Genomic DNA, 26,209 nt, shown 5'->3' on the forward strand with positions numbered 1-26,209 from the left:
CATAACTGAGAACGTTTGTTTAATTATAAAATGAAAAAAAAAAAACACATGATACATTACACACACACACACAAAATAAAAACACAAACAGAAACATTTTTAATGTAATTCCTAACCACTCTAAATGGACAACGGCGTCACAAGGGCACAGCCTCCATTGATCCAAAGAGGCATTAAAAGATTAAAGGTTTATCGTCTGCCTGTGGTGTTGACAGTGGTCTCGAGTCATTAGCGTCATTAGTATTAAGCAGATCCCATCAATAACAGCCTGGTTGAGCAATCTTTCTCCCAGGGGACTGCTCCTGGAGTGGGACTCGGCATGCCAGCTTAGAGCATGACCCCCTGCAGCTCTCAATCTATTGGGCAATAAGAAAAAACAAGAGAGAGAGAGAGAGAGAGAGAGAGAGAGAGAGAGAGCACCCTGTGTCAAAGTTCATTGCGGTTGTCAGATCATTTAGTTGGTTAGTTGTGTGTGGTGACAAAGTAAACGCACCCTTTGGCTTGGGCTCGGCTGAGCTTGCCAACTTTGGGACTACAAGTGTTGGATATTGTTGTTGGTAAGAAAGGAAAGATCATGTTGCTTTGTACAGTGTGTCTTTAGATCTCTGAGTGTTAAAATGCGAGAAGGAGAAGTGTCAGGTTGCCAATATGAATATAAGTAAAAGTGACACTTTATCGCAGAGAGATCTGAGAACAATCCATTGAATATTTCACAAGTGTAAAAGGATTAATCTCTCAGGGGGGCCATCAGTGTGTGAATGCCTGGTGTGCGCTCATGGTGAGCCCGTTTGTTACAATAATGGAATGAGTTCCAGGTTCAGCCTGGGTGAAATTGTTCGCCCAGATTTTCAAAGCTCTAATAAATCGTTTTACACCTTCCATTAGCTCTTCTTTGCACATTTAATGGAGCTCGATAGGTGTTAGAAATAATACGAGCTTCTGCCGACCCTTAATCGTGTCTTGTGTTTTTTTCCCACTTGCAGCACTTTAAAATTGGACGTATAATTACTCACTCATCACATACCTTTATTTAAAAAATATATGTATATACAGTGTCACTGAACAAAAGGCTTAGATCAGCAGTGTAGAATCTTATCTACAAAAGCTTGGTATGGGTGCAGGCTTTCCTTCTAATCAAGCAGGAGCCACATCTGTTTCTACCTGTTCAATCAGTTGATTTTGGTTTAAAATAGACTCACTTGTGGCTTAGTTGGATTGAAAATCTGCACATACACTCGCCCTCTCCGGCTAATACTGGACACCCTTGTCATTTTCTTTGATGAGCCATTTCATTTGGTTAGTAAACATTGAGATATTTTAATAAAGTATCAATACTACATCCATCATCTATAGCTCATCATGCAGTGCAGGTCCTTCTGCTAGATCCAGTGCACCCAACAACAGCAGAGCTCCAGTGCTGTTATCCTTCACCAGGATAATAAAGGAATGATCTGCATAGAAAGGTTTGGGTTTCTCCACATGCTCTTCCTCCTCAACGCGGTCCTCACTGCCTGAATCGGACGCCAGTTCCAGGGATGCCCAATGAAGAACGTCACTCAGATGAAGCTTCCCCTTCCCGAGACTAGAGAAATCTGCCACTTTTTGGTCCCAGGCATCGACCACGCCCAGTGCGGCTAACTGTTTCTGAAGAAATAAACAACACAGACAGAGAACAAAGGAAAAAAAAAAAAAGACAGAGGAAGAGATCAGCTCATGTAAGCCAAATTACTCAGCACTAAAAGACTAGAGTGCACACAAAATGGTCCATATCAATTATGCAAAGAAAATTTAATTTAAAAAGCAGCTAACGCATCAACCAAGGGGTAATTCTAAAGATGAAACATTTATGCCCCTCATGACAGTAAATGGTTTAATATAAAAACACACAATTCTCCAGACAGATGAAATGAGCAAATGAAAATACATATACTCAGTTATATAATAAATCAATGACATTTCAAAGATTTGTTCTCTTTCTTTATATTGTCTTTCATATTTCTGAAAGTGCGACAGATGCCCTTGATGGCAGCGTACAATTCAAACTGGGCAACAGCGGTTGAAGACGGCTGCAGGGGAAGAGTTGCTTATGAATAATTTAAAAATGATCCCTCTGACCTCAGCCCTGGTTTGTTTTCCTTTCTGATATGAATTCAACAGAAAGAAACCGCATGACAGGTAGTTTATATTCCTGCAGATGAGATCCGATAGAAGCCATAGCCCACGTAGAGAGAGGTTTTTACGGGACACTATAATGAAGATTAGCCCTCTCTGCAGCGTGTCATTGGGTGGCAACATGGTGCGGCATTGCCCTTCTGAGTCTGTCCAGGGCTTCAAGCCAGAGCCTGAGTTTGAAGCTTCCTCCCATGCCCATATGACGTACCCTTTCATCTTCCAGTTTTCCCTAAAGTTAGGTACAGTAGGTGGACCAGCAATGCTAAACTGCCCCTAGGTGTGAATGTGTCTGTGTGGTGTACAGGACAAGCATTCCATTCAGATTCCTTCCTCTCACCCAGTGTTCCCAGGATTCACCCTAACCCTGACCAGGATAAAGTGCTTACTCGATGAAGATGAATGAACGAAGTCCGCTGTGGTCCAAATATGTTACTTGAAATCTGGACCTGATTCTGTTGTCCAATATATTTCTTATGGTTACGGCTTTCCTAACATGTACAGATGTGTATCACTTCACAGCTTAAGAAATAAACTGGAGCTGGGATTAACAGCTCTACCATGGTGATTCAAATAAAGCTGATACAGTATATCTGTGCATGCATTCTTCCAGGAAAGAAAAGCGGATAATGAGACAAAGGACAAAAAAAGGCAGTGACAATCCTTGTCACCTGTGTAACATGGTACAACCCACCACTGCTCTCCATGTCCACAACTTCTCTCTATCCCACACACACACCACCACTCTAATGCACTTTTATTGTCCTCATCTATTATTCTTCCTCCCTCCACTTCATCACTGTCTCTGTCTGTGCCTCGACCACCTCTGTAGCATCCTCATCCTTCATCTGCCCTATTGCTCTCATTGCATCCTCCCTTTTCTCATGCACTGCTCATTTCTCACACTTGCCTTTTCTCACTTTAACCGGCATGTCATCCGAACGACATTCTTTCAACCCGTCCACCTTTCCTTGTCCTCGCTTCAACCTCCGCCTAGAGTCCGTCCTTCTGACTGCACAAACTCAAGAAGTAACCGGTGTAAAGTCACCCAGTGCCTCCAATTTTATACTCTCAGATACTTTTCTGCAACTTTCTCAGGAAGATGAAAGGTTTTTTTCTGTGCTGATTTTCTCTCCTGCACTCTAATCTTGACCCAGGAAGACCTTGACTATTTGTTCTTTGCTACAACAATGCTGTTGCCAGTAACTATAACGTATAGCATTACCACATATTCCCCAGCTTGTGTTATGCCAGATTCTATAAATACAGCTTTTCATTTTGTAGGATGCAAAAGTGAAGAAGATTGACTAAATATTTTAAAACGACCACTGCTGAAATATTGAGTGCTCGCTGCCACCACAAAGAACACTAGGGGTCTAGTGACGGTGATGGATCCGAGCCAGACTTCCCACAATGTCTGAGACTGAGAAATGTGAGAAATGTACACATTCACTGCAGGCTACTGACAACAAAAAAGGCTGTTCTAGCTCTACCAACATTACATAGCCATTAGTTTTCAGCCACTTGATGCCAACACTATATAATTTAGCCCCATTCAGACCAGTTAAGTGGATGCTAGTTCAGCTTAAAAGGGCATTCAGGCATGAAGCTCTTATTTGATATGTTATTTGTCATGTTATGTAGTATTTTGTACTGCAGTCTTACAAGTGTCAACCGTGCAAAAATTCACACTTTTTTTTACTTTATATTCGTGCTAATGGACGTAAAATGGCCAGAGTGCAGGATGTTGGAAGCAGGTAGAAATTAAAGGTGTTGTTTTTCACTAATTTCTAAAAAAAAAAAGAGAGAGAGAGAGAAAAGAGAAAAGTACTTGACGGTGAAAAGAAACCATGTTAAAATACGCTGTAGGTAAATGATGCACGTGTGCAGGTCCCCAGCACTTCAGACCACAGGAATATTCTATTGACACAAGACAGGAGTTCCTTTTCCTCTCAGCCCCCAAAGAAGTATAATAAGTAAAGAATACAACAGGACAAGGCATGCTGTCACAGACAAACGTATTATCGATTATTTTCTAATAACCTCACACTCTGTGTTTAAGTCCAAAGTGATTTACCTACTATTTCAACGTTTTACTTACTAACACACGACACATGCATGTCACCACTTATGCTACGTTTTAAGGCTGATAAGATCAGATGTGGACATATGCAACACTCGTATGTGCTTGTTGAACATTCCTTTCTAGACTGAATCCACTTTTGTCTGTTCTAACAACCTCCACTCTTCTGGGAAGGCTTTCCACTAGATTTTGGGGGTGGGGATTTGTGTACATTCAGCTACAAGAGCTTTAGTGATGTCAGGCATTCGGTGTTGCAGTTCATCGCCAAAGGTGCTCAGTGGGGTTGAGGTCAGAGCTCTGTGCACGACACTCAAGCTCTTCCTCCTCAGTCTTCATGGTGCTCAGTTTGTGCACCGGTGCGTTGTCATGCTGGAACAGGTTTCATTTCCAGTGCATATAAACACTCTATGGACTGTTTGCTTTCAAACTGGTGGGAAAAGTTTGGGAAAGAACCAAGTATGGGTGTGATGGTCAGTTGGCCATATAGTATATTGTCTAAATTAAAGCAACGAGCTCCTAAAGTTGTCATAGTCCTTTAAATTTGAATTCTGCATTTAAGAAGCAATATTCAAACCTGGAAATGCTGTTCTAGAGACAACTGTCTCACCTCAGTCAGGAACGAACAGTCATGTTTACAACAGATTAATTTTTGGACGTATAAGTGCAGTCCTAAGGGATGTGGTAAAACCTGGCTGAGGTGCAGGAAGTTTGATATCACAGACAGTTTGAGAAGACAAGAGTTCGCTAGATGAGCTCAGTGGGAGGCAGAAGAAGACAGAATGAGGGAAGAGCTGTCAGATGAATGTGGCACTACAGGGCCATGGTTTTCTTGAAATAAATGCAGAAAGTGTGTGATGTGTCACGCAGTAATGCGTCACCCCAGACTGCTTGCTAATGCACAAAACGTGACTGGTGGATGAAGGGACAGTGAAGGAGGTGTAAAACAAAAGCAAGATGTAGGTGAGAATCAGAGAGAAGGAACCTGAGTAAACATGGTTCAAGTCTAATGCCTTTCACTGGGTATAAATCGAACATATCGCACTCTCTGCCTTGAGCACAAATCTTTTCTTTCATTCCATTTTCCCTGGGTTTGTCCTTCTGATTAAATAAATGTTGTTCCTTTCTCAGATTTGCATATCTGAGAAACTACACATGTCCATAAAACGGTAGCGGAATACTGTTATAGATCACTGTCAACATCTGTCTAAAACGTCAAAAACCTATAACGGATGAGCATGCCACAGGACGTGGGTTGGCTACGCTATGCATCGTCAAGTCATGACACTGCAGCACAGGAGCTTGAGCATTAGTGTGTTTTCCTTCCTCAAACCATATGTTTTATTCAGCCTTACAGCTTTTAAACAGCCTTTCGTAAAACCCGCCTCTGAGATTATTCCAGGTTCTTTGTCATTCGTGTCTTTTTCACGTTGGCCCTAGCTCTCTTTCTCTCTCTCTCTCTCTCCCTCTCTGTGTCTCTTCCTTCCTCTCTCTCACACACACATCTCTCTTCTAGGTTCCACCATCACTTATTTATTTATCCCTCTCACATCTTGTTCCGCTAGGCCAACTTTACGACGTTTATCAGCTCATGAAAAATCATGAGTGCTTAGTGAGGGTACCTGGCTGCTGAAAAGGGAATTTGGATTGTAAGGTTGTTTGTGTCAGTCCTGCACAGCTTCCTCCCCTGCAGCATAATGGATTACTACATATGGACTGATCGTTGTCTTTTACATGGCGTTAGTCAGCAAATTACTCTCCCACACAGGCTCATACAGAGGCACTGACGGCAGCTCTATAAGCCTGCTGTACATCACTGATAAGCAGATTAAACCGTAGATATTGAACAGAATGGAATATAAATAATCTACATATGCTTCAGAAAAATAGTAGGTTGCTTTGTTGTGGTGCAACCAAAGGGTGAGGCGCTAACCTTCAGTTGACGGCACTGGGTACTAGTCTGACAGATGTGCACTACTTTACATGACCCACTCAGTGTGTTTGCTTGACTTGTTTTTTTTTTTCTCTGGCACAAAAACAGAGCCCACACTTACCAATTACAGCTCTGCAATGACATTCTGAGCCTTGTGTTGAGGCATTGTGCTGTGTGGATTTCTACATGTACACAGCTACTTTTCAGTTCAGAGTGGTTCTGGTTGTGTTTTTGTGTGCCTAGCTGCTAGGAATCAGACAAGACTGTAACCTCACGACCCCTCTTCCTCGTTAGGGAAACCCAGCCTCAGACTTGTTATTTGTTAACAGGCGGCAATAACTGCTCCTTAAGTGCAGTCCTGCTGCTCTGCTGCCATCCGTCTTCGCTATTTTTACCCTCCTCTGTCTCTCACTTTCCCCCCTCCACCACTCATTTTTTCTTTCTCTATGCCCTGCTTCACCTCCCGCTATCCATGTATACCGAACAGCACTCCTATTTGGGTCAGACCAGGCCTGGAATCTGAGTGCTAACATGGCAACTGTGTAACACTGAACAGGAATCTGGATACAGCATCTCCTTGACTGAGCCACAAGGACAGGGAGGAGGCAGTGAGCGTGACAGAGGAAGTGAGAACAGCAAGAACCGGGAGCGAGCATGCGTCAGCAGCCTTCGATGACAGCTGGAACTCTGAGGCAAACTGAAAGACGGGGGTGTAAACACTATTAACGCGTAGAGATGGAGGGTGTGTTTGCACAGCTCAACCCAATCATGGAGAAGAGGAGCAAGAGAGAGAGAGAACCACTGAGGCATGAGGGTTTCGAGGCAGAACTTTGATCACTTCATTGTCACTTGAGCTTCCAGTAATATTTCCTGATATACTGAAGGAGAAGAACCTAGAAATTGTGCCTTTTTTGTTTGTTTTGCTGGTTTGTTTGTTTCTTTTGCATCTATAGTGTCATGTTCATAAAGCTATCTCATGATGTTATTCTTTGTAAGCTCCTTTGTCAGCAATACAAACATCTCCATGCATCTGATAATATAGCGCACTAGTCTTTTTACTTACACTCTTGCTGATATTGCTACCGTTCTATATAATATGGCCTCACATTTCTCCCTCTCTTCTCTCCGCAATGCAGTTCAGAGCACCATGAGGGCTGGTTTTGATATGCCAATATTTGGTCTGGTTCAGTCCTGCCGTCATTTGTTCCTTAAACTATGCACCTGCTTTCAGTTCAGTTATTGATTAGTTGATGATTGATGATGATTTCTCATCTTTCCAAGTCCATGCCTTACTTTCTATTTCTAGTTCTGTGTATAGTATTTGGCGATGATACTTCACTGTTTTCCTCATTTATGACGATATGTCCTTGTTTAATGTTATCTGCCTGTTCCTTGAGCTTAGCTGCAGATCATGATGACTTGTGGATTGGACCTATTAAATATCACGCTGCTTTTATCCTCTTGCATCCTGCTTCATATTATCACACATTACAATTTCATTCTACCGAATCCTCTAATATACTGCAGCAGTACTTGTGTTTTATGCACATTTTCTAATATGCCTATTTACTGACCTAAAACATTATGCTAGCATGCCTTTTTCTTCTTCACATATACACACTACACAAACATCATGTTTGTTGTACACTGAAATTCTGTAACCTCTGCACAATTTTCATGACTTCTGTTAATTCACATAAAACTTGCAGTGCTTGGATGTACAGTACCAGCCATGAAAACACCAAACAGGAACTTGTCCTGCAACATAGTGTTCTGAATAATTGCACAGCTCTGTAGCTCCTGAGAAGGTTTCTTGGTGTGAAGGCAATAGGTGTATAATGATACATGGTGATATAGTGCATTGTGTGGAAATGTGCAACATCAGCATTCTATTTATAATACATCGAATGTAGTTGCACAGTTTGAACACCAGAGGTCCTAATCTGAGCAAACCAGAGAGTCACATGATTAGATCTGAAGCACTTGTGCTACAACTTATAATCATCTGCACTTGTGAAATGACCAAGAGTTTCAGATCGCAGTGACCAATATGTATTATGCACTATATGGTTATGGTTAGAATGGCTATGGAGAACTCTTAATTAGCATTCGGCCACACCGAATGCTGTGACTCTGTGATCTACTGTGCCAGAGGGAAAGAGACAGAGAGAGAGAGGTTGCGTAAGTAAAGTGTTTTACCTAACTTAACAACTCTATTTCCTGTTGAAATGACACCTCAGGGGCTGGTACAGAGCTCAGTGTGTTCATCATTTTTCTCAGGTTTGAGACACTGTTTATCCAACGAATTTTGGGGTTTTTGGAGAATTAATCAATTAAAATATATTTTTAACTGTGGTACACTTACACAATTGAGGGCCTTTCTCAGGGGCCCAGGAGTGGCAGCATGGTGGTCCTGGGAGTCAAACTCGCCACCTTCTGATCAGTAGTCCCATGCCTTAACCACTGAGCTACCACAACCATGCAGTTTGTTTTATCCAGTGATAAATCTACATTGTTTGGCATTGCTTATGATTTAACAATAAAAAGGTCTTTTCAGTGATTATTTTTCTTGAGTCAAATTCTTCAAATCATTCTTAATTGAATGGTAAAGCCAGTATCATGAACTGAATTGAATTGTGAACAAGAGTGTTTCGTTACATCCGTAAAAGCCACCCGTATTTAAACCTCTCTACTGGATTAGGTTTGCTTCACTCTAGAGCCTCATTCCCTGTTGTTGACGTGCTTACATAAACCATAATGCTGCCTTGAACAATGAGAGTGCACTTTGGATAAATGAACTGGTTTGTAGTTACATAAAGAGCAACATTTTTTCCAATTTACCAAAACCCAAACACTTATATCACATGTCTGGTGGTTCTGCATACTTAACATGTGACTCAAGGCAAATTTACCCAAGAAATAGCTTTGTTTTATGGGATCGCACCACAGGACCATAGTTGTGGATTTGCAAACAGTCTGAGCCAGCAAAATGTGCAACTCGCTTAGACCTACTGACCTGAAACCAACACTGATTAGTCTTCTGCCTGCTTCATGATTTAGTTTCGAAATATGTCCTGTCCTGGGCAAGGTGAGAGCGGTAAAATAATCCCATAGGAAGAGTTCACTCTAAAGGACGACTGAAACCTAATGCAACTTTTCCCCACTTCCTCCATCATTTCAAGCTGTACTTCATTTGAAAAGTGGGAAAATGATTTCTCTGCAGCTAGACTATCTAAGCTATGAGGTTTTCTTTTTAAAAATAATAAAATAAAGTGGGTGAATACGTTCAATAGCCACAGGGAAGGTGGTGAGAAAGCGAGAGAGGAGGTAACACAAGGCAATATCGCTTCACCGTCAGTAGGAAGGTGGAGGGTTAACAGAGCCTCTGGCCTGCTGTAATATTCCCACAAATACTCAGAAAGAGATAGAGAAATAGAGAGACAGACCATAAAATAGAAAGGCCAAGGCAGAAGTGCAGGAAAGATACAGAGAGAGAGCAGCAGCAGCAGAAGGGAATCTTGTCAAAGAAAGTAATACAGCTCTACTCATGTCATGTTGTCAAGAGGGGATGCTTGGCCCTTTCTTCGTGTACTGGGGTATCACTTATGAAAACATCACACATCTGTGTATGTGGGTACAGGTGAAGCAAAGCAGAAAAGTTCAGCCTGTGGGTCTTTTTTATTCCAGTAGAACCTTTGATTCCTTCAGGTTAATGTCAGAATCTTGTACTTTAGGCCAGGTATGAACACTCAAACATGACAGCTGCAGCCAGTGGACATCTGACACAGCTTGTATTTCTCACCATGAATTACAGTGTTTAATGATATGATGTTGTACACTAGAGAATCCATTCAGCCTAGCTAGTGCTGAGGGAATAGTGTCACTCAATTTAATCTGTACCTGTCATGTTGTCATGTCACTGTTGTCCTTGTACCCCTTACCCTCCTGTTCTCTGCTGTACTCTTCATTCTAAAACAAATGCACCATATTCACTGTCTTTCACCTCAGATGCTGTAAGGTGAAAATATTCATCATTTAACCCTTCAACCATTTAACCCTATCCCGCTGCACTACCTATAGGCTGCAATGCAGGCACAACTACAGTACTTCCATATATTCAGATTGAAGGTTGCATAGCTTTACTTTCCCCAGCACTGGTCCACAGGTCAAAAGGTCTACCAATCCCCACCTCTCCCTATTTATTCATAGCCTTTAACATCCACCAAGTCACTACATCTGTATTGGCCAATTAAAGTTTGGATTATGGCAACGCACAAATCGTAGCTTCAGCTGCTTCTGACCAGGTGGAGGAGGTTGAAGAAGGGCCAGAGAGTGTTTGTGCTGCTGTTGGGATCCAGATTGCTGGAGCAGGTCCAGAGGCTTCTAGCTGGGGGGGTAAACAAGAAGGAGATCCAACAGGGATGCAATCAGGCCATATGAGCAGCTCTGCATCTGATGGAGAGCAGTAGGCCTATATATTTCATGAGGAGCGAGCCTTGAAAAACAGCAACAGGCAGTACAGTGCCTTGTGTTCAGCTTGACAAAGGAAGAAGGTAAACTGAACTTTGACCTCAGTTGTATAGAAATTAAAAAAGATACAGCTGAGTGCGTGGGGGGCTTAGTGGTTAGCACGTTCGCCTCACACCTCCAGGGTCGGGGTTCGATTCCCGCCTCCACCTTGTGTGTGTGGAGTTTGCATGTTCTCCCCGTGCCTCGGGGGTTTCCTCAGGGTACTCTGGTTTCCTCCCCCGGTCCAAAGACATGCATGGTAGGTTGATTGGCATCTCTGGAAAATTGTCCGTAGTGTGTGATTGTGTGAGTGAATGAGAGTGTGTGTGTGTGCCCTGTGATGGGTTGGCACTCCGTCCAGGGTGTATCCTGCCTTGATGCCCGATGACGCCTGAGATAGGCACAGGCTCCCCGTGACCCGAGGTAGCTCGGATAAGCGGTAGAAGATGAATGAATGAACAGCTGAGTGCCTGTCAAGATGAAGTACACAGAGGTGTAAAGAAGCAGATAAAGACGTGAGTATTACAGAACAAAAGCAAGAAGACATTAAGGTTGACGACGATGAGGATAAAAACAAAAACAAAAGATCAACAAAGAAGAAGCCAAGAAGCTTTGAGAATACTGAGAGGACCCAGTCATGGTGGAAGGGAGAAATATTGAAGATGTACCCACCAAAAAAGATCAGCACCCAGACCAAGAAGGGCCAGCATGAGGGCAGATGAATAATCTGAGGCGGAAAAATGAAGTGATGAATGAAAGGAGGGAGAGGGAGAACGAGTGGGAGGACTGGGCAGGCCTTGAGCAGGAGATAGATGAGCTAGGGTCAGGTGGAGAGGAGGAGGGAAAAAAAGATGCACAGACAGAGAGATGACAGAAAGGAATGGATGAAGGGGAGTGGAAAAGAAATGGGGGTAGACAGACAGAAAGAAGTAAAGATGTGGGGGAAGAGAGAAGTTAGGCACTGGAGAATTAATCAGTTTATTCTCAGAGTGAGAGAAAAGTTTTTCTTGGTAAGAAAAGATAGCACATAGAGAAAACTACACAAAGAAAGACCAGCCAGGTGTAGTGACATACACTTGCTGGCACAAACTAAGAAGCAAAACTACAAGCCAAAACTGTCAGACCACAGCAAACCACAGACCACTCGAAGCTGTAGTGTCTAATAAGCTATAGAGAAAGCCATACACTCATCCCTGAAGCTGTATCCCTCTCTGCTGTCAGGGCCCAGGCTCCTCCCTAGGGCAAGACTGGCCGAAGTGCCACTGGCTGGGCATCTGACCCGCTTCGGCCTCTCTATCCCCGGCCTGGAGCAGCTGGTGGTTCATGCATTTGCCCAGGCTTTACTTGAGCCTGTGAGAGTGCTGGCACAAAACCAGGGGGGTGCCAAGGGACCTGCTAGTGCTTTCCCTGTATAAAGAGCAATTCTGGAGAGCGGAAGCAGAAGAGAAAACAGGGTCGGCGAGAGTGTTGGATCCAATAGTGTGTAAAAAGAAATGCTGCGAAGAGGGCAACAGCGACAGCGTTATGCATTATCACTCAGCAACTAAGCCAAAACCCCTGAGAAGAACAGATATCAATATACAGAGGCTGCAAAAACATAACTGTTGATGCCAAAGCTGCTCAAGTAAAATTGTCACTGAAGAGGATAAAGATGAAAAGGCTTTTAAGTTTGAATTAAAGGAGAATCGCTAGGCCCTGTGCAGTTGTTCTAGGAGATATGCTAAATATCTGCAGAGGCAGACAAGCAACTAGTCTCAAAATGGGTATCCTAGTTGTTCAGTTTTTTTTTTGTTGTTGTTTTTTTTTACAATTCATCCATGCAAGTGATTATCATCATTTTTGACATGGACAGCCTTGTATTTTCAAATGCATCACAGTCCAAGTTGTTTATATGCTTTAACATGATGCAACATGATGCTGCCATTCACTGTTCATCATACTCATCATCTATTTAGGTTAAATAACCACTTTTAGCTACTTTAAAGTTGTAAGCCATCAAATATAACTTTAACCTCTTATTCCTGTTTGCTTACATGATATCATTCAGGTTATCGGAGACATTTCGAACTCCAACTCTGAAGATTCGCCGCAGCCGCACCAGACTCCATTTCCCAGCCTGCACACTCACTTCCTCGGTCACAATCACTGGTTTATTGATCAACTTCATCTGTTCCCAATCACACACTCTCTTACAGTCCACATTAAAAGTGACTCTCACACTCAGAAAATCATGACTCCTACATTCTGTGTGATTCTACCAGTCGTTCCCAAGCCTTTGTTTATTGATTGTCTTTCTGGTTTACTTGACTTGCTCTTGCTTGTGCTAGTCCATACTGTTTCTTGAACACCTGACCTACAGTATGCCTGTTATTTTGACGTTGATTCTGCCTGTCAATTCTGACCTTTAACCATTGTGTTATTAACTGCCTGACCTGCAACAATGCGTCTTACCCCCTCTATTGTGACAGTGCTGTTAGGTTTTCAGTATAATTTTTCAAATAAAAATAAATGAAGATGCATAAACCCATATTATATGCATGCTAAATACTGTTATACACACTTTATAATTATAATCATTAGGATTTGTCCAAAACTTCACAATATAATTAAATCATTGCTGACAGTATTGGAAAAAAACTCCTGTTTTAAAAAGATTATGAATATAATTGCATTCAAAACATTGTAATTATTTATAAAGTATTCATTTGTTATGGCTTGTACTGCACAGGAACGAGGAAAGGGCAGAAAAAATCACTAGCTACCCTTCTCCCCCTGGACACAACCTTTTTTAATTCCTCCCCATCTGCCAACATTGTACACCACAACTTCTAGGCATAGGAACAGTTCCTTTCCACATGCGATCACCCTTATAAACAGCTGACCTTAACTACATGCAACTTGCCTTTTAAAAGCACCATTGTGCTCTTTACAAACTTGTTACACTTCACTTTACATCTATAAATACTATATACTGTAAGTACATTCACTTATCAATTCCTCCCCACGTTACACACGCTATTCCTGCTTGCACTACTCAGCGTTTCAATGTTCATTCCATGTATAGTGCCATTATTTTATGTCTGTACTTTACATGGCTCATTTACATAGCCAATAAACCTGATTCTGCTTCTAAAGTGTTGTCTTTATGAGACTGGACTTCAGAAAATGTAGCTGTGGAAAATGTGTCTACAGCAAAAAGCGCAAACTACATGTATGGTTCTTTTAAATTAAGTTTATTTAAAAAACCAAAATAGTTTGCACTTCTTGCTACAGATGGTGCTGTTACTATTTTTTCACAACTCGGTGAAGCATTCTTTCTCAACAGAATAAATAGGGAGCATAATTTTTCAGGACATGAAATACCACTACAGCTAAGAGGTCAACTGATGGTATTCTTTTCAACGCTGTGGACTTTCTCCCGTTCATGGAGTAACATCAAGTCAAGATGGCTGCTAACAGCGTTTGGAATAAATGCTGAAGCACTTATTGTACTGTACATACAAGTTTTAGCTTTAGATTAACCAACATATAGGTATATTTGCTTGTTAAACCTAAAACATTAACTATACAGCTCAATAGTCAGCTGGGTCACTTACTGCTAGTATAAAAAAAAAATCAAGAAAAATGATGTTATTCATTTTTCTGACTGACGAATTACCAGTTAGTTGAAAAATGGAATTCAGCATTATATTTAACATGAACTTAACATAATCTGACTTTTTAGACATTTGCCATGTCTCTGAAGTGATATTTCCACCTTTCTTTGCTACAAGCTCAGTTCTAAGTGAAGTGCTGCTTGTAGATTTAAGCGCAGTTAAAAAGTCATGTTTTTCCTTTGCTTTCGTTCAAAATTTTTACATAACATAAAAACTTAAATATGTAGGTATAAAATGTACACGTTTATCTGAATAAATCATTCGAATCAATTTCTGGAACAAGTACAAGTACATATCTGTACACCTGTAGGCTTGCTCCTGTAAATAAAGGGAGGGAGAGAATAAAGGCATTTAAAGTGTAAGCCGATATAAAATAAATGAGACACTCTAGTGGTGTGTGCCACTTCATTTTTATATGTGCAATCAGATGGTACCTGTAGGCTGAGTGTGCTGCTGATATTGACCCTGGGCAGAGACAATGCCATGCTCATGCTGCTCAGTTTCCCCAGCCAGTTCTCCAGCTGCTCAAGTGTCAGCACACGCTCCAGCCTGGCCAAACTCTCCACATGGAAAGGCAACAGAAGCACCATGCTGGCCTTTCCACCCCACAGACCCAGCTCCAACACCTGCACCATATTCTCTATGTCCTCATAGTGACGGTACACGCCTGTAGACACATGAACAAAGAAAAGTCACGCAGTGGGAGATCACATAAAATAGAAAATAATCCCACATGTCCGTCCCACATAGCCATCTTTAAATAATCAAAATCCTTTCACCAAGTCACTGAATTTATTGACACATTTGATTCTATCTGATATAGCAGCCGCATCGCTAAAGTTCAAATCTCGAAGGAGCACAGATTCAGACAGGCACGCTATTCTGCTGCAGCCAATCAGAGCAAGCCGGCCGTCGAAAGCAACTGTTAAGCGTGGCAACAAAGGAAAATGAAGAGAGAGGGTTTACAGCGTCATCAGTCAGTACACTTTTCCATTGTGAACCTTCGAGCTGTGACAGCACATCTTCCTGGCATTCAGAAAAAATCAATCTGGCATCAGCAACTTGATGTCCATCGGTGGTAGATATAATCCATCGGACACCGTTAATGGCATCTTAAATCAGCCGAGGCCTTGTGAACACTGCTGTCTTCAGAAGCACCCGCTTGGATTTATTTATTATTATTGACATTTTTCTGTGCCAATGAAACCATATATGAATAGGACACATACACAAACATATTGGCAGGCTTTGGTAAAGTTAGAAAAAAAAAAAAAAAATAAATAAATAAATAAATAAATAAATAAATAAAAATGGATATAATTGAAATGTTCTTGTAGTTAATTAGCTTAAGTAAGTAATGAGGAAAATTTAATGTTTAATAAAAATACAGTTAATCTAATTAAATATTTTAGAAAACATCTATGAATAGTCTTCAGAAATGAAATGAGTGAATAGATACAGTAATAGAGTATAATAGAGAATAAACACCGGTGGGTTTATTGTAAAAAAAAGAATGATATGTTACTAAGAGCAAGGAATAAATCAATCAATAAATAAATGGTTATAGAAAAAAGAACCTGAGCCAATATCCTTACATTACATTGACTTCAATTAAAAATATGTACACATATAACAATATAAACAGATTTTCTATGCACAATTAAGCTAATTAGCTAAATAACCTTAACCTCCCCCAACACACACATACACACACACACACACACATTTTTCTTTTTTTAAATATATGCCAATAATATAATAAAATGTTTGCTTGCTTTGTGTGTGTTTGGTTTCAGCTGGAACATTTTCAACATATTTTTCCAAACCTATTCTCCCAAATCCTGCATGTTTGCTCAAGGACACAAACTGATTTAGTAGGTGATTTGGGGCAGGAAGAAAAAAAAACCACCAAACGGTGCTAAACTCTGGCCCTCCAGCATTGCATTTCTTTTCTTTCGGGTGGCCATTTCATTGTAGATTAATTTCTATATGAATTGCAATTCTTTGAACAGGACATGCTTATTAACTGCTTACATTCGACACAGTTTAAAGCATGGCAAAGCGTAAATGGTTTCAAGCAGAGTACCCAGGCTTTTGCTTTGTAGGAAACTAATAGCCATGTAGATCAAGTTCACTGAGAGGACATGGAATAGATTATCTGGAAATTGGCTTAATATGATTTACCTCAATATTTTACATTGTATAACAGACAAATATATTGCATACCACACCTCATTGCAGTAACTTACATTAATAGATTCAATTGTTTAACGCATAATATTTATTTAGAATATTTATTTATTCAAATTTAGACACGGCTACAGGCACCAAATATGCTGTTCTGGGATGGTTTAAAGGAACTGATGTAGTTGTTTGTAAACTGTTTTTATGCTATAACCAAATCCTAAAGTCATGGTTATGACAGACCCAGTCCAGGTAGTTGATTTCAAATGAGTACAAAACAGAGTAAAACAAAAAAAAAAAAAAAAAAAATTACCTGCTCTGTGCATCATATACACTTTGGTGTACTTGGTCCCCAAAAAGCTTCGTAGATCTTTGTTTTCTTTGTCAAAGCCATGATCCCAAAACCCTAAAGTAAAATAGAGAAGAAAAAAAACAAAAAAACAAGTCGCATTCATATTCCATCTGAGAACATGCATGTAACACTTGGGTATATCTCACACACACACACACACACACAGAGTTAACGGTTCTTTAGAGCCATTAACAGAAAGTAGAAAAGAACATCAGCCAATCTTGTTTTGTGCCACCGAATGAGCCCATAACAAAGCCAGCTTCCACTAGGAACTTGACAGATTAGATCCTATTAGACTGAAATCGTACAAAACTACATTAGGGACACAGTGAGAGAAAAAAAGAGAGAGATGAAATTAAGACAAGGCAATAGCGAGAGAGAGAAAAGAGGCTTGCGCACATGAGGGAGGGGTGGCACAGGACATATTATTGCAGTCCATTAAACCCATTACGTTCTATAACAAAGATGGGATTCGATAAAGAGACTATTAGCAGAATTATAGGCACATGTGCTTTTTTCACTCGTCTTTTCTCCCGGTTGAATTAGCCACAGAAAGGTATGTGTATTTGTGACATGGCCTACAAAGAAAAAGACCAGAGAGAGAGAGCGAGAGAGAGAGAAAAAGAGAGATAGAGAGAGAGAGAGACGTAAGAAATATCCATTATTACTATAATGGGATGACAGCTTCACACAATGTGGGGTTACAGCATTTCACCCCATTATTGTAACCCACTACATCAAATACACTCTGGTCTGCTTATGGGATTAGATGAGACGGTCTTCATTAGCAGTCACTGGCTGCTAGAACTGAGTATGAAGTCTGTCTTCTTTATGTAGACATGAGGGTGATTTAAAGCCTGATGCGAGCTGGCTCTGTAGGAAGCAGTTAGTCACTGCCGGATCTTTAACTTTCCATTACTTTAGTGCTACGTGCTACTTTGCCACCCATTTCTCTTCATTAGTACTTTTTAATATAGAGTTATGTGAGCAATAATAATGATGGTTGCTTTGTATTCTGTCACATATTCAACTCTTAAAGAGGAAAAAAATAGTCTGTTACTTTCAAAGCCGAAATGTTTACCGTATGACGACTAGACGGGAGCACAATGTCCTCAGATACTAGCTGAACTAGCCTGAATCTTGAATTCTTTGGAGAGATTAGAAAGTGACGTCTGGGTGGAATCCATTAAACAAAGCAGCTTTGTTGGGTAAACCCTAGAGGACTTGCTCTAAGCTAGGCATTACGGAAATACACCTGACCCTGTGTTTGAAGGAAGCCGTTCGTGTCTACGGGATGGTTGCCAAACATAGCGTACGATTCAATGGCATGCGAAAGCTTCAATTAGACGTGTGAAAACAAGTGATGGAGCTCTCCTTGGTTACTGATTATAGAGACCATGACACCCGAGTACTCCAAAGGTTCAGAACAAGTCATGGTATCCGTCGGTTATTAATAGGAAGTGAAGCAGCTTGAAACGGAAAAAGAAAAACAAATAAAAGGGGATTTCTGAAATGTGAGTGCCTAAAATGCCATGCGAGTTTTCAGCAGCGCAGTCTTGGCCGTGAATCAGAAGAGACGACCGAACCTGGATGTTTATCTGGGTGATGTCACATTTAATGTATAACCGAGAAATAAAAAGCAGAGAGAGAAAATAGGAGAGGAACCTGGCCAGAGAGAAACATCTCTTTCATTAATTACACTACAGAAAAACAATACCACTGTTGTGAGTCTTTGCATGGCAGATCCACTCCCACTTTAAATAACCCGAGCATCCGACCACAAACGATGCTCAGGGAGAAAAATAAAAGGACAAAACAAAATGAGGTAAGCCATTTTCCTCCTCTCTCATCAACTCTGTGATTACGGAACAGCGTGCTGCTTTGGGAGATGCTTTTATTAAAGTGTACACGGGTGTGCACTTGTGGGTTTGTGCCTATTTCAATGTTTATTGTGTGTGGGTGTTTTTTTTTTTTTGGTAGTGTTGATTCTTTTTTTCTTCTCTATTACTGTTTATATATGACAGAAAAACAACAAAGGCTTAATTAATTAACTGTAGTGGACAGACTCTCTCCTGGGTAGGACTACTATCTTTCTGTCTGTCCGATTCCCACTGCCTCATTCTCTCCCTCTCTCTTTTCTGCTGCTCTGTCCTTGAGTGCACTTATAAGCGTACAACAGCAGTGTAAAAGATCGGCACGTGCAGTAGTGGGGAGAGATAATTAGCAGAAGAGGAAACAGACAAACCAGAACAAGAGCGCTGAGGATACTACAGGGACCTCCAGCACAAATCTGTTCTTCCATGGCTACAGCACAAGTTCTAATATAATTGAACTGATCTGACTTATGAGGAAGTCTGATACTCACCTGGTGAGGTAAGAAGAAGAAGAAGAAGACAGCATTATAGCTGTTGCTGGAGAACCTGGTGGTTTTCTTTATGACCAAACCAATCAACCTGCTTTTACTGGAAGAGACATTTGATTCACACTGCAATTGACCAACCAGAGACTGTTCTTGTTGTTCTGGTTCACTATAGCTCAGGGTACATTGTGATGAGTATCGTGGTGTATAAAATTGTGCTTGATACACCAAAGTCTGAATGCTGCTCAAACAATTTGTCTCCAAAAGATTTTACTATTGTCAAGGTTTTCAAAAATCAGCACAAGGGCATGCCTTCACATGGAGGTGTGGGAAAACCAGTGAGATTCTACAAAACAAAACTCATTGGTTAATTGCACTTTTATTACCACTGTATTCTGATCAGGGTCATGGTGAATCCAGAACCTTTTCCAGGAAGGCAGAAGAATTCGACCCTGATGACAAACCAGTCCGTCGCAGTGAACAACATATTTCTAGACACTTATTCACGCTTAGGGGCAATTCAGCACAGCCAATCACCCTACATACATGTTTTTAGGAGGGGAAGTAAACTAACATAGACATGGGGAGAAAGTGCATAGAAACTCAACACAAGATTAAGCAAAGGAGCTTGGACCTGTGATGTAAACCTGCTACAGTATTTGCTGCACAATCATCACTCTACATATATAATATACATCAGCTGACCCGCGTTCACACATTATGCCGTATGGACTTGAGTGGACTGAGAGGACAATAATTATACTTATATCCAAATACAGAACAAAGAAAAGTAATAAGAACATGGACTGATTGAAGGAAAATAGCATGATCAAATAGGAAGAAGCAAAAAAACCAAAATGGTTTTGATGGATGTGGGAAAGAAACAGTGTACGCAAGTAAAGGAATTACTATTGGTCCCTCCAGCCATAATATGATTTACTTGTCAAATTTATAAATCCAAGCTGAAGTCAATTTTCATAATCTCATTCATGTGCCTTAATCTACTGTCTAATCTAATTTGTATATTACAGTTCGAAATTAATGTGACCAACCCAACTCCTGTGGCATGTAAGGCACAAAAAAAACAGAAAAAAAAAACATAATTATGTTGAAACATGAAACAAAAGAATTTAATTAGATTACTTATCAATCCACAGTCAATCATCACTTACTTTCACTGGTGCATTGTATTGAAAAGACAATCAGACTTTATACCACATCTGTCTGTTTAAATCAGGATCAAAGTTTGCATTGTTATCAAGAAAAAGAAACGGAAGGAAGTAAGACGTAAAAATTAGGCTTTACAACCAGACGTGGATGGTTTTAGGCACTACTTTCAACTTGTGTGCATTAATCACTTCAATTATTATACATGCTAAAAAGCTCATTAATGGTAAATTGTGTTAAAATTGTTCTACTGTTCAAGAAATGATTCTTAAAGCTGCCATATTGTGATCTACAGAAATAGTCCAGTATTATAGCCTTGTGTAGATTTAAAACACTCTACTGTAGCATGGGAAACATACAACAAAGAAACGAGGGATTTTATTTGTTACGTGTACATTTCAGAGTAGTTTCAGACACTGGCCAGAATACATATACACACTAAACCAAAAGTCTAGTGATGACTTAAAGCATCGGCGCAGTGTGTGCTGATAGAACAGCTCACCGTGGGGAAGGAGATCTGGACACTTGTTACTAAATTATTCAGGATGACACATCACCCCCTATAGGAAGATAAATAAGCTCTCCATGATAGACTGGAGTATCATTAGTTATCAACTGTGCAGACCAACCCAGGGAGCACACACTCAAACATACACACACACACACACACACACACACAGGAATAGTAGCCCAGACACAAGCAGTAACCTACACAGTCATGAAAATGTCTGCAGGTACAAATTTACATTCCACAAAGAAAAAAATCACTAATGCGGAATAATCTTCTAGAAAATGAACCTGTAGCAAATTTGTCTCAATTATAGGTAATTTAGCACTGGTGATTTTAGTGGGTACACATTTTAATCAGCTGCATACAACACGAACCCCCTGAGATGCAATTCTGTAACAACTAATCAAATCTGAAACAAACAGAGCAGACGTGCACTTGTTCGTAGTCTATTTATCAAGCACCAGCACACAATCAATCTACGTCTAGTGTCATCATGAGCACAATCTGTACTGGACCCATTCCCAACACTCTCTTGTAAGGAACAAACTAACTGTGTTATCAATGTGTCTTATGCAGAGTAGGACACGAGAGAAGCCACTTGTTTCGGCATCACACGCACATAAAAATCAATACGCAACCTTACGAAACATTCATTGTGTTATTAATGAAGGACCTGTCCACTTCTTGCTGAATTAGTATGCACTGTACTGTACACTACATAGCCTTCTTCATAGTAATATTCGACACCCTGTATACCACAGTTATGTGACTGCCTGTCAATCATATTCACATGTGGACACCGGTACCTCAGAATTGCTTCACTTTAGGTGATGAATCCAAAAATAATTAAAGAAGGAAGTCAACAGAATCTCAGGCCTCTACATCACACGATACAATCTTTTCTTACGGCAATTACCTGATATTTAAGGATACCATTAAATCTGCTGTGGTATGATGTCTTACGACATGACATATGACTTAACGATATCACAGTGAATCTACTACTATAAGAGACAATTCCATTTATTCTCCTCTGATCATTATGTTCAGAATCAGATGTAGACCTACTGTATTATTCCTGAATGATAATAACATGAAAAAGCACTAGCTCAAGTAGCAGAATTATAGGTAAATCATCTTCCTTGTCCATTTACAAAATAGTTTAGAAATACTAATTAGTAATGTCCACAAATCAACTGTCTGTCCTTTTTTAATAAATCAATTTATAATAAATTAAAATTGACAATCATATTCATTTTTCCTTGTTGCCCGACTCACTTCAATCGTTGCTTTTTAAATCAATGCACCAGTCCGAGTTGTCCAATCGTTTCACACCCCTAGTCTTTATTTCAGTCAAGCACTGCTTTATAGCCTTTACTTGGGATTGGATCTGAGATCTGTAAATACAGAAGTAGCAAAACTAACTAACTAGCATCAATTTTCTGTATTAATTATTAACTGACTAAAATGTATTAATAATAAATGCATTAAAATGGTCCTAAGAGGCACAATGAACGATAGCAGTGTAATGATTTCTAGTAGCTATAGATAATATTAGGTTCTTCTTAAACAATGATTAAAAAATAGCTTATATGTGTTTTTAAGGCTATTTGCGACATTAAACGTGGTTTTACGCGTATGACAGCTGCCTTTTTAAGAACACTTTACTGTTCTGGATTATTTTTTTTGGGACATTGTCCAGGCATCTTCATCATACTGGAAATATGTTCACATGATGCATCTGAGTTTAAGCAGGAGCAGTAAGCCTTGAATTCCATTCAGTACACTGCTATTATTTGCTCTTGAATAGTCATCTGTGTAGGATGCCACTTTTTTTTACCGACAAATATATTTTCCTTCAATAGTTTAGCATTACAGGCATGTCTACTGGGTGGTCCTAACCATATTTTGTACTCCAGTTAGTTAGGTTATGGGAAAATAAGTTGATCTGGACAGAAACGTATTTTTCTCACCTTTAAAGTGTAGTGCACTGGCCAGGATCAGCGCTCCTTCTTTAGCATCTGGCCCTTCATTCAGAGGCATTTGCTTCACTCCCCCCATTCCTCTTTTGGCCCAGGAACTGATCTTCTCTATATCATCCTGTTTATCCCCTGCACCTAAAGCCACATGGTCCAGTTCAAACTGGGCCTGTAGCTCCTCCAGGAAGCTGCTCTCTAGTGTAGGAACCTGTTTGGAGAAGATAGCTGAGGAACCACGCAGGATGTAGCTGGTTCCATTTGCATTTCTCATGGATATAAATGGATTGGATGATGATTTCTCAGCTTGTTTCTCATCCTTTTCAGTCTTTAGAAGCTCCTGGAACTGCCTGGCTGTGGCTCCGTTGGCTGTGTGGCTCAACACGCTCAGTGAGTTGGCAAGCAATACAGGAGAAATGATGGTGTTGATGTGAGACCCTTCACTACGGAGGGTCCTGTACACTTGCAGCCCTAAGGACCAGCTGGGGTGGCTCTGAGAGGAAAACATCTTCTGCTTGGGATCACCTGAGGTCAAAGGTTGATGGGACATGGAGGGGCTGACCATGAAGACCAGCGATAAACACAGAACACCAGCTGGCAGCATGGCAGCAAAGCTGTGGAATAAAAATGTGTAAAAATACTAATCAATAAACATTGCTCATTCTTTTGTCACTAACTGGAAAATGATACACAAAAACTAGTGAATTAAGTAACTGCAGGCTTAGAGTTAGTGGCCTAACAGCTGTAGATGACCAGGAATTACAGAAGATATATGACTTTCAGCTTGCAAAGTCTGCCTTCAGTTGATTTGGTAACATTAGTTAGTCATATATCTATCCATGCTGAAAAACAGAGCTAATTCTGACCAGCTACCAGCTGCCAAAGAACAAGCTGAGGTGCGAAAGCTGGAAGAAAGCTAACAGTTTCTGTATTAATGCTACATCAAATGTTAGTTGTTTTTAAGAAAATAACCTGCTTAGAAAATCTCATATATCTATTGAGCTGTTAAAGGTGGTCTTCCAGTATGACCAGCTTAGTCTATGGAAGCTTAACCTTCCTTCAAATCATAATTGCAAGTGGAAGCTTGAATAATAATGCTAGCCAAATTTGCCATTTTATCACAGGGATGTTAGCTTCAGTGGGTTCTAAGTGAAACATGACAATAAATAAGCTATAGACACTGGTTTATATCTTTAAGGATGCTAGGATTATGTTCCATAAGATATCAAAATATATAAACCTATCTAACGAGCTTAAACCAATGGGAAATTGAGACATGAAATCCTCACTAATAAATAATAATTAGAGATTACTGGATCTCAGTACTGGAGATTACTGGATACTGTTTGGTTACTATTGGCCTATTACCTTACTCAGGAAGGTAGATCGGATACTGGAGAGGAAAAAAAATGCAATCATCTTTGAACAAATGGAAAATACAGAAATATTTTGCAACAAAAAAAATGTTTCTACATGAAAATACTCGAATGCTATTCTTTTTAGGACTGGTTTTCTTATTTGTATTATTTATTATATTTGCAGCATAAGTAACTTGAAAATATGAATTTGTGTAAGTGGTGTTTTGGCTGTGTATTTCTCCTGCATTTGAAGTGGCTTCAGAAAAAAAAAATAAAGAAATGACATTAAAAATAAATTAAAAAGCTTAGATGTTCTATAGAAAAAAAAAGTAAGCGTGTTTCCACTGTCTGTTACTTGAAAGTTCAGTATCCTTAACAAAACCCCTTTATATAATAATTCAATCATTTAAAAAAATAGTAATAAACTTGGTGTCTAAAACTGCATTGTATGTAAAAAAATGTGTGTTTTTTTAAAATACAGCAATGAAACTGAGAGAAACTGAGAAAATGAGAAGGGTTGATGTTTAATAAAGATCAGTAAAGTTGACTTTATTGACAAACTCAAAATCTGTTAATTGCTTAATTAGCACATGATGGCAGCTTTGAAGCCTTTAATGTAGAATTTCTGCATCTCTCTAGGCCTCAGACTATTCTCTCTATCTCTCTCACACACACACACACACACACACACACACACACACACACACACACAACAAACCACTACGTTTTACTGTTCAATTGTCAAATGGATGAACCGATTACATAAACCACTCGAGTAGCAAAAAAAAGAAAGCTGTCAAACAGCGTTTGGAAGTTAAGGGGTACGGAAAAGCCACCTTTTTTGATCGGAGCTCTCAGAGCGATATCGAGCAGACAGCTTCCCACACACACACACACACACACACACACACACACACTCTCTCTCTCACACACACACGCACACGCACACACACACACAGATGCAGGCGCAAAGGGAAAGTAAAAAGGGTCCCTAAGAGTTTGTCTTTACCGTGAATGTGCTGCAGTTTCCTCTTTTTACTCGGTCTCCTTCCTTCACTAGTTCAGGAATGAACAGTCAGGAATAACGGGGTTTCCTACGTGGCAAAGGAAGCTCTATTTTTTTTTTTTTTTGGTTTGCTTTCCTTTACGTTCCCTTTTTTTTGTGCTCCAATCAAGTCATTTATTCCCTTCTTAAAATGTCTACCATTCAGCCACGTAGAGTTTATACAAGCTTTCTGTCTACCACCGCCGCCCTAAACCGCTTCAGCGCGGTGTGTAAACAATCAGCGTCTTGTTTAACCTGCGCCATGGCTTCTGCTGCATGGGAACTGCTTCCAACTTGTTGCTCTCAGGTTTCTTTCCCTTTTCCAACATGGAGAAAAGACCTACATGGTCATCATTGGTATGAGTTTCATGGTACTATATTAGAGGAGGAAAAAACACTCTAAAACTGCAGCAATGGCGCACTATTATTATTATTATTATTATTATTATTATTATTATTATTATTATTATTATTATTATTATTATTATTATTACTATTGTTGTTGTTGTTATAATAATAATAATAATTATTGTTGTTTGTTATTATTATATTATTATTGTTATTATGCTATTATTATTGTTGTTATTATTATTATTATAATGCTTATTATTATTATTATTGTTGTTGTTGTTGTTTGTTTCACTAAGATGTGCACTACCACACAAAATAGTGTGCTCCTTTGGAAAAGTCCTTAATAGAATAATCCCTTAATCTGCTCTAGGAACAATATTTCACTAAATATTATTTGTCTTTCACCTTTAAACGTGGATATAGTGTAGATTTAAACATTTCAAATCATATCATTACTTGTGTTTTAGACTAAAGCTCCAGTGCTACATCGACATTTCTGTGTAAAAGATAGATAATAAATATAGTAGTAAATTAGTATTTTTGGATGCTAGTTATTGCT

The 26,209-nt window shown here is 39.8% G+C and overlaps 1 protein-coding gene across 1 annotated transcript; it reads right to left on the bottom strand.

Annotated features, from left to right (window-relative positions):
• serpinh2 (serine (or cysteine) peptidase inhibitor, clade H, member 2) lies at positions 1-25,609 on the bottom strand. The gene is made up of 5 exons (XM_060874753.1): positions 25,264-25,609; positions 22,894-23,510; positions 16,845-16,937; positions 14,782-15,014; positions 1-1,644 (listed from the first exon to the last, which is right to left on the bottom strand). Exons 2-5 carry the CDS (start codon positions 23,498-23,500, stop codon positions 1,348-1,350), a joined length of 1,230 nt encoding a protein of 409 aa, XP_060730736.1. The 5' UTR covers positions 23,501-23,510; positions 25,264-25,609; the 3' UTR covers positions 1-1,347.
• Positions 25,610-26,209: the final 600 nt, after the last annotated feature.

This window comes from Tachysurus vachellii, chromosome 7 (assembly GCF_030014155.1).
Source record: "Tachysurus vachellii isolate PV-2020 chromosome 7, HZAU_Pvac_v1, whole genome shotgun sequence".
In the NCBI taxonomy this organism is placed as follows: domain Eukaryota; kingdom Metazoa; phylum Chordata; class Actinopteri; order Siluriformes; family Bagridae; genus Tachysurus; species Tachysurus vachellii.